The sequence below is a fragment of the Alosa pseudoharengus genome, unplaced genomic scaffold (assembly GCF_046254945.1).
Source record: "Alosa pseudoharengus isolate Yale_2024_CS ecotype anadromous, Long Island Sound unplaced genomic scaffold, YU_APseudo_1.1 YU_APseudo_1.1_scf_10, whole genome shotgun sequence".
Lineage (NCBI taxonomy): Eukaryota > Metazoa > Chordata > Actinopteri > Clupeiformes > Clupeidae > Alosa > Alosa pseudoharengus.
This window is the reverse complement of record NW_027468565.1, coordinates 39,637,376-39,645,539: the sequence shown is the minus strand read 5'-3', so window position 1 is coordinate 39,645,539 and position 8,164 is coordinate 39,637,376. Positions and strand designations below refer to the sequence as shown.

Below are 8,164 nucleotides of genomic sequence, written 5' to 3'. Positions count from 1 at the left end.
CGATACGTGTGCGAGCCCTTGCTCGGTCTGAAGCTCTTTTCCTTTTCTTTGCATCTTCCGTCAAGGGTTTTCGCTGCTTCTTCGCCGGCTTTGCCATTAGACACACGTTTGCAACAATCGCTAGCATTTCGTTAGCTTGCCTCTGTGCTGGGGATGCAGGATGTAAACTGATCCTGCTTCTCGCAATGTCTGAGACTTTGTGAGACTGAAAGACGACGGGTACGATACACTGAACTTGCAAGCGGGATTCTTCCTACAGGCAGTAGGGCCGGGCGAGAGAGTCTTCATTTGCCCCATAATGAGTTATTTAACCATATACCGACTTATGAAGATGAGTAATTAACACGAAAACGTTGCCTGGTGTCCCTTTAATAAAGTATCCATCGAGCCAATTGTGGAAAAAATATTTATTTTCAAGATGGAAAATATTATTTATTTCGTAACAACCAAGTTTTATCAACACATGCTTACTTAAAAGCCGTGATTTGTAAGACTTCGTAAGACTCGTGGGCTTTTATTTCCAGATTTTCCATTTTCTGACAAGGAATAACAGACCACAAGTCGTTCATTAACATTAAAAACATACGAATACCCAGTAATATATATCAAAAGTAACTACAGGAATAGCACAACTCAAAATCTACCTTCTCTTTACCATCAGAGTGCAACCCAGCCTGAAGTGGCAAGCGGTTGAATCTGGGTATCACCACAGAGAATACCGAGGTGACAGCTTTAGGTGACCCAGATAGTGAGTGAGCAGACATATAAGTGGTGTAGGTAGTAAGTAAGGAGAAAAACGTTCGAGAGAAATACTATTGATGGATGCTAGCATACATACATTATACGCTCCCCTGCTTGTTACAAATCTAAATCTATGAAATAGTTCAAATAATCATATGCTGGGTAGTATTAAGTCATCCGTACATCATCATTTTGGTGATGTGTGTGGACCAACCTCTTTTCACTGATAACCTGTGCAGAGAGATATATTATGCTGACATTTTGGGACAATATGGCTGTGGCTGCTGAGGTGTATCTATATTTAAACAGGGAGCTTGGAATTGTACACAAAATGACATAATACATAATAAACATTAAATGATCCAATATTATAATCATGTAATAACAAACATAAAAGAGTCACAGTTATTTAAGCCATTTCTAAATGACTGGTGCGCCATTAGCATCGTCAGAAAGCGAGTATGATTTGTCAAAAAACAATTCGGCTCAATAAAAGTTGTATTACATTGGCATCATGTCCTGAGGGATTCAGCAAAGTTTAGCTACCAAATGACGAACTAGAGAACTGCAGAGTGGTAGTTTGCACTGCGGGCACATCAACACTGGCCCATGTTTACCAGTGAGGCATGTAGCACCGGCCCATGTTTACCAGTGGGGCATGTAGCAGTAAACACCATGTTTACCAGTGGGGCATGTAGCAGTAAACACCATGCTTCTGCTGGCGTGGAGGATAGCCAAAAGTGCGCACTCCAGCTTCCTCTGGGCCACAGTTGGCCCGGGGTCTGGAGATCGGGTAGCGCACACTCCCGTCGGCGAGCCAGCCCGCGTCACAGCGGTCCAGGGCCTGGAACCTCCAGGCAGCGTACAGCTGGCCCACCTTGGCCATCTCGCTGCCCGCATCCCGACAGGCCTGCGCCGCCTCCGTGAAGTTCACCCTCAGAGGCTGCTCCAGGAAGTACACCGTGCCTAGGGTCAGAGAGAGGGATCAGACAGCACAGGCTGCTACTGCCACTGAATAACATGTGATCAGGTCACCTGGATAGACCTTTGCCATCCACTACGACTGCAATTATCTGTTACCTTTGAGGGAGGCAGTGAAGCAAAAGGCATCAAAATGGTCAAGGTGTTGATGCCGCAGGCCGTAGCTGCGGAGGCCAGGGGCCAGATGAGTGCCCCCACAGGCCTCTCTGGGTATGGACACGGGGTACTGGGCTGTGCCGTCCGCCAGCCACCCTGCATTGCACCAGTCCAGCCCCTCCTCCCAGGCGGCAAAGAGCTGGTCAAATGTGGCCAGTGTTGCACCCTGCTCCTCACACACCTGCTTGGCCTCATGGAAATTCATCTGGTAGCGCCCTCTGGAGGAGTAATAAGGGAACACCACCCCTGAGAGGAGAGGGCAAGTCAGTCAGTTTTTCCTGTGCCATGGAGAGTTTATTACTGCAGTGGTCGTTTTCTGTTTACTACTCAACTGTTTATTACTCAAACTCACTGCTCTTCAGCAACAAGCCATAGTACTGCTAGACCTGCTAATCAGATCTTCTTCTCTTACTGTACACTCCAGTCTATGGTACACTCTATGGTACACTCTTTACAAAGAATATTCTTTGTCCTCTAGTGTCATAGCGTAAGTAGTCTATGTCATATTTTACAGTATATACACTGTGTCATTTAGTGTATTATTTATACTCTAGCTGATGCAATATAGCCAGGTAAACACTGATCATGGCTCTCAACTGATTTCATCTGATAATATAAAGGTAGCCTACAACAAATGAAAAATATAAAAAATAAATCTCAATAAATAATAATTTGTTGACCCAAGTAAACGCAATACTTTAAAAAGTGCATAACAACAGAAAAAATATGTAATTTCACTAATGGTTTACAGAGCTGAATGTACAAAAGAGTTTCAATAGCCTAAACTACTCGTATGTAGATAGCCGCCTATATTTTGTCGTGGGACAAACACGATGTTTGATCACTTGGGATACCTCGGAATTCTAGCCCAATGGTAACGCTCTCATCCTCAAGTCCGTCGATCACTTCACAGCGGTAGAGGCCAGTGTCATCCACGGTTAGCGGACTGATGACTAGGGATGCGTCCCCAGGAGCCGCTCGGCGGAGGCGCACGCGCCCTCGAAAGCCACCATAGCTCCGGTGACGCGTGCCTATAGCCACCATAACGTCCTCCTCCAGACTGCCATCTGTCGAAGAAAGTCGAAACCACTTCACCCTGGTCCGACGAGGTGTGTGAATCTCCGGCTCATACCGGTAGTGACAGGGCAGAGTGGCATTGCTGCCCTGAACAGCCGCCACCGTCGACCTCGGGCTCTCCACATGAAGGCGCACGCCGCTGAAGTGTACTGCAACATGGAAGCAACATTATTCCCACAACAATTGATGAAGAATCAGTGACCTTGGCGTCTTCCCTGTCATTAATAGGGCAGTTATTGTCATTGACTGTGTTTAACTGATTCTGACAGCTGCAACACTTGATGACACTTTTATTTAAGGCATCTTAAACAAATATTACCTATTTTAGCCCCGCTAAAGTATTTGATGAAAATGAGACGATCTCTTACAGTTGCCAACTGAACAAAATGATCATATGTAGCCTACTCTCTCCATTGCCGTTCCCATTCATTGCGTCTTGGTAGAAGAAGCCGTTGGAATATCTTGGTGATGCTTCGCTGAAGTGCAAGTAAAGCCAAATGACCACCAGGTGACGTGATATCCACATGTTCATCCTCTCAACTCGATACCGGTACATTTTCTGTGGGGACTCTGGCTGGACCACATAAATTGATATTAACATTTGTTAATATTTGTATCTGGATTGGGTGTTTTTATCCTTATGAATGTCAACACATACAAAATTGAGCAACCAAGAGAAAGTGCTGACTTAATCAAACGCAGATGCAGTGAATTACAGATGGTGTCACTAAATTTCGAAAGTGTTTATTTCGGTGAGGAGACATCGATAGGACATAACAGTAACTTAATGTAGCCTATCTTAGAGCAATTAATAAGCCACAGAAACTTTCAGACTGTGATCATTTCCAATCACGTTAAGCTCTCTAAATACACATTTACTACACGCGTCGAGGGAACAAAGCATAAGTTTTAAAAAGTTGGATTAAAATCCCCAGTTCAAACCAAAATAGTTCAGAATCAAAATAGACATTTCACGTCGAAAAGAATCACTGTAAGACTGGACCACAAGTAATACAAAGAGGTATTTATGAGTTTCTTTAATGGCAAGGAGGTCTCGACATTGTAAATTTGCTTGGGTTCATATGTCTCTGGACATAATTATGTGATGTAAGAACTCTAGTTCTCTAGTAATAAAAGACATTTACTCACTGTTTCTTAGAATCTCAAACTCAAGTCGACGAAGGGCGTCCTCCTGCTGCCTTGTGTTCCTTTATGTGCGTGATGGACTAGAATACTGTGCCCACTCTTGCCTTTTCATTGATATTTTGATGAATTACGAGGGGTGACGTCATTTAAGAGAGGCATCCCTTTGCACTTCACTGGTGTACCATCTCCTGAGAAACCGCTCAAGTGGCTTTTATGGTGTCTGCGCTTAGTTGGGATAACATCGCGTGCGTACCGCAGTGTGTTTAACTTTGGTTTGCTCGTGAGAAGATTTCGATTGTTTACTCAATAAAAACAGTGGGTTGTACCAAACAATGACGGAAGACCTTTAAAAATGGAGTGCATTTAACCTTGATTGTAGTTTCAAAAGCCCCTGTTGTGGCGCTTGTTTTGGCGCTGCAATAAATTCACAGGGTGTTGTTGATCTGAAATAGAACACAGAAAGGATACGCATAAGAGGACTGAAATAACACAGTCGGCTGGAGGAAAGCTGATAAACAAATTCCACTTTTCCTCGGAGATCCTTAGAGACTATCAATTTTCCAGAGCAAAAGACGGAAAAGTGGAAGCCTAGTCTATAGATAGCTCTGCAGATGTTCAGTGTTTACCGAACTCTATCACATGCCCACGTACTCCCGATATTACATGCGTGTTCATTCGCACTCATACATCCTACTATGAACCTGCAGTAGTGTCAACTCCCCTTAAATCCGCGCGGTTTCCTACACGAGTCTGTGACCCTACACCTGCTGTTTTTGTTAGTCTATCGCTGTTTGTCGTTTTTACTCCCAAGTGATTCAAGTGCCAATCTGTCAGCAGTGGTTCAAGTGCCTTTCTGTCAACTCAGCGTCGCGGAAAAAGCTGTTACACAGCCTTTGGAATGGGCAGGATGTCAGGTTAACTTTCTAGAATTCCTTCCTGTAAATGTATAGGCCTACCCTGTTCTTCTCACTTCTCAATTGGTCGAATTCCTTCAGTTTTTCCGTCACTCTGAGAGACGCTTTTCTAGCAGACACAGACGCATTAGCGCTGTTTGAAGCTCGGTGTGAGTCCGTTCCCAAGATACAGATGAAAGCTCATGCCCGAGGACACGAATACCAGTGTTGTGGATATGGGTGAGGGCGAGAGCAGGAACTAAATTCCTCTCGAGATAAATCATTATTTATTGCAACTATAACGGCAAACCTTCATCAGTTGTGGTTCTTTTAAAAGACTATTCTCAAATGAAAGTGTGAATATTTCACTATTGAAAAGGAAGACTTTTGGCCTGTGTGCAACACAGGACTTTCAATAAAGTATGCAGTCACTTTTTATGGTGCATTCAGGCCTATGTGCGCCTTGTATCCAACTCAAAGAACAGAACAGGAACATTAGAAGAGGAACATCATGGGGTGTAGCCTAGGGTGGTTTGTCAATAATATATCTTCATTGACCATCCAGTTAGACTGACAGCTAACAATATTTTTATGTAGAAAGGTACAAAGGGCAGGCTGTTCAAAGTATCAATGTGCAGGATTCACTGTACACTTTTTAGGTTAACCATAGAGTATAGGCCTAATTGCCTTTAAGTATAGATGTGCATGTTTCCTGTCATTTGCTCATTGTAGAGGAATGTCCTCTACAATGCACGTATCTTTTTAGAACGAGTGCCACTGTATGTAAAATGAATGAGGTAGCTCAATATCATGTGTAGGCTATGCCCCGGATATAACCTTTTACTTTTGTTTTCATCAGAATTAAGAATTAATTCCGTGTCCACAGCCAAGTTTGTGGGCATGGTATAATTACTATAGGGTTTCAATAATTACGATCTGTAGACCTGTCTGCACGATGCACTGTTGTGCTGACTCTATTTACCTCTAGGTCTGACACCAGTATTGAATGTATAAGGAGAGACAATGGAGGCATTGAGAGGAACCGTTGGACACTGGGGTCAGCTGACACTGGCATGACTGGACTCGTTTAGTTTGTCCACACACGCAGAATTACAGACTCAAGAACAGCAGTAACTTCAGGTAGCTGACTCACTTGAGCCTAGTCTATCTTTTAGTCCAAAGATACTCCTAATGGTTCTACTCACGATGACCAAGGTGGGCTTTGATCAATGTATTCAGCTATCGCATATGATCATTAAAGTACAGCCTATTTATTATAGGACATGAAGAATCACAGCATCACAAATCTGCCATGAATCCAGTAGTCTTTGTTGTTTGGTTTAATTATTAATTTGTCCAGAACAAAGCAATCCTGGCCACCATTCTATTCCACAGTATATAGGACAAGCAATGAAACCTGGCATGAGCTGTACTTGCATACTGATGTGTGGAGGGTAGAATTATCTGTATGGGTGTATAACCCATTTAACCCAGTTTATATGATTCATATGTATGTACATCCTGCCATATAACGCAAACACAATGGAAGGCTGCATAAAATCATTTAAACTCTTTATTATTTGTGTCTTCATTTAAAGACCAAACAGGAGAAATCTGTTTAAGACTGAAACATCAAGAGTGCACCAAATCTATGCTTAGAACACAACAATGACAGCAATTTGTATGAAGCATAAAACTCATTGGTTTAGAAAAAACAGGAAGAAACAGTTGGGGACTATTATGTAGCTAATATAGCAAAGATCATAGCAACATCCTCAGAGAAATCTACCAGAAAACTATATAATTGGTAATGAAAATGATAAAAACCCACAGAATGCATTCGGCCTTAAGGAAACACTGTTGTGGTTGATAAGTATTTATCAGCTTGTGATAATAACCACTATCCCCTCTATTCTCAGTGGAAAGCAGTGCAGAGAAATAATGATCTTTTTTTTAACCATTCATTAATATTAAAACTCCTATCATATTGCACAAGCCCAAAATTCATAATTCATGGGGGGTATCACAATGCCAAAGCCTGGACTTATTATGTAGATTGACACCTCGGACGGACATTAAGTGGAAGCGTAAAAATCATTCTTAATTTGATTTAAGCCCCTCTTCACCTTATCATGTAGGCAGCAGCCCCTTCTCCCCACGCCATCTGTTCCTCATAAACAGCCTTTGACTGGAAGAAACGTGGACTAATTCATCAGCCATTATGCATTTATCTTCTCTTCTGAGCAAAACCAGCCCCAAATAAACACAATAAACAAACATCCCTATATTCCCCATCATGTGTTACACAATCACACAGTTTCATGTTAGAGTTGCCCCAGCAAAGCAACCACTATTTCTGATCCACTGCTGTGGTTTCACTATTCTGGGTAATGGTGACACTACCCAGCATTTCAACTGGCAACACTGCAGGAGCCAAAAAGAGATTAGTAGAGCATCCTAAGAATGGGTATGTTCCAAAAACTGCATCAAAAAATGATATTTAGCTTACATGCACGTCATAAAAACCTCAGTAGCACAATGCAATAAATTCATCTCTACCTGAGAAAAATATTTGGCAGTGTTGGGCCAAAACTTTTATTGGCATGAATGTTGACCTGTATATTCCTTAATTTAGTCACACTAGATCATATTTTGTTTGTTTACAATGAGAGTGAATATGACACGAATAGATCATTTTATCTATTTATAGTAATACTTACTTATTACATAGTAAGTGTAAACAACTTACATTATTAGCACAAATAGAAATGTATGCTCTAATCACTGTTATAATATCATCAATAATAAAGAAATGTTAAACAAACTTAAAACCCATTTACAGAAGCAGGAACACATTTCAGAGCATTTCAATTTCTAAAACATATTCACAATCAGATCACTGTGCTCTACTTACTACCTAATGTGTTACTGTACTGGGGAGATCAAAACCCTGCAACAACAGATTTACAACTACTAAACTAACACTAGAACCATGACTTTAAGTGTGACTATTTTGGTTTATGTACATCTCTCGCTAAATGAATGATATATTTTGTCACAAAACAGGGACAGAGAGCAGCCAAGCATATCCAGGAACAACTTCTGCAAAAGCAGAACCTCACTCGGCACTCCAGTTCCAGAGCCCAGCGGAAACACTGTATAAAGCCAGT

The 8,164-nt window shown here is 41.9% G+C and overlaps 2 protein-coding genes across 5 annotated transcripts in view; both read right to left on the bottom strand.

The window, feature by feature from the left end:
* Positions 1-365: 365 nt before the first annotated feature.
* On the bottom strand, positions 366-5,110 carry hapln3 (hyaluronan and proteoglycan link protein 3). Of its 3 annotated transcripts, XM_076271596.1 has the most exons (6): positions 5,058-5,110; positions 4,105-4,544; positions 3,361-3,529; positions 2,733-3,104; positions 1,822-2,124; positions 366-1,707 (listed from the first exon to the last, which is right to left on the bottom strand). In XM_076271596.1, exons 3-6 carry the CDS (start codon positions 3,509-3,511, stop codon positions 1,421-1,423), a joined length of 1,113 nt encoding a protein of 370 aa, XP_076127711.1. In that variant the 5' UTR covers positions 3,512-3,529; positions 4,105-4,544; positions 5,058-5,110; the 3' UTR covers positions 366-1,420. The 3 variants fall into 3 exon arrangements, with proteins under 3 accessions (XP_076127711.1, XP_076127710.1, XP_076127712.1); XM_076271595.1 differs by lacking the exon at positions 5,058-5,110 and having other exon boundaries at positions 4,105-4,991; XM_076271597.1 differs by lacking the exon at positions 5,058-5,110 and having other exon boundaries at positions 3,361-3,525; positions 4,105-4,991.
* A 1,444-nt stretch (positions 5,111-6,554) lies between these two features.
* The window catches only part of mfge8b (milk fat globule EGF and factor V/VIII domain containing b), a 25,055-nt gene continuing 23,445 nt past the window's right edge, over positions 6,555-8,164 (bottom strand). For both annotated transcript variants that reach the window (XM_076271593.1, XM_076271594.1), the window contains exon 10: positions 6,555-8,164. This exon is cut by the window's right edge and continues 663 nt beyond it. The gene's annotated coding sequence lies outside the window, so the exon portion shown is untranslated.

Bases quoted from the DNA above. Each gene is read 5' to 3' on its own strand.
- hapln3 (XM_076271596.1), bottom strand. From the start codon at position 3,511: ATGTACCGGTATCGAGTTGAGAGGATGAACATGTGGATATCACGTCAC. The intron at 2,125-2,732 runs GTATCCCAAGTG...CTCTCCTCTCAG, and splicing joins CATTGGGCTAGAATTCCGAG to GGGTGGTGTTCCCTTATTAC. The intron at 1,708-1,821 runs GTAACAGATAAT...CTCTGACCCTAG, and splicing joins CTTCACTGCCTCCCTCAAAG to GCACGGTGTACTTCCTGGAG.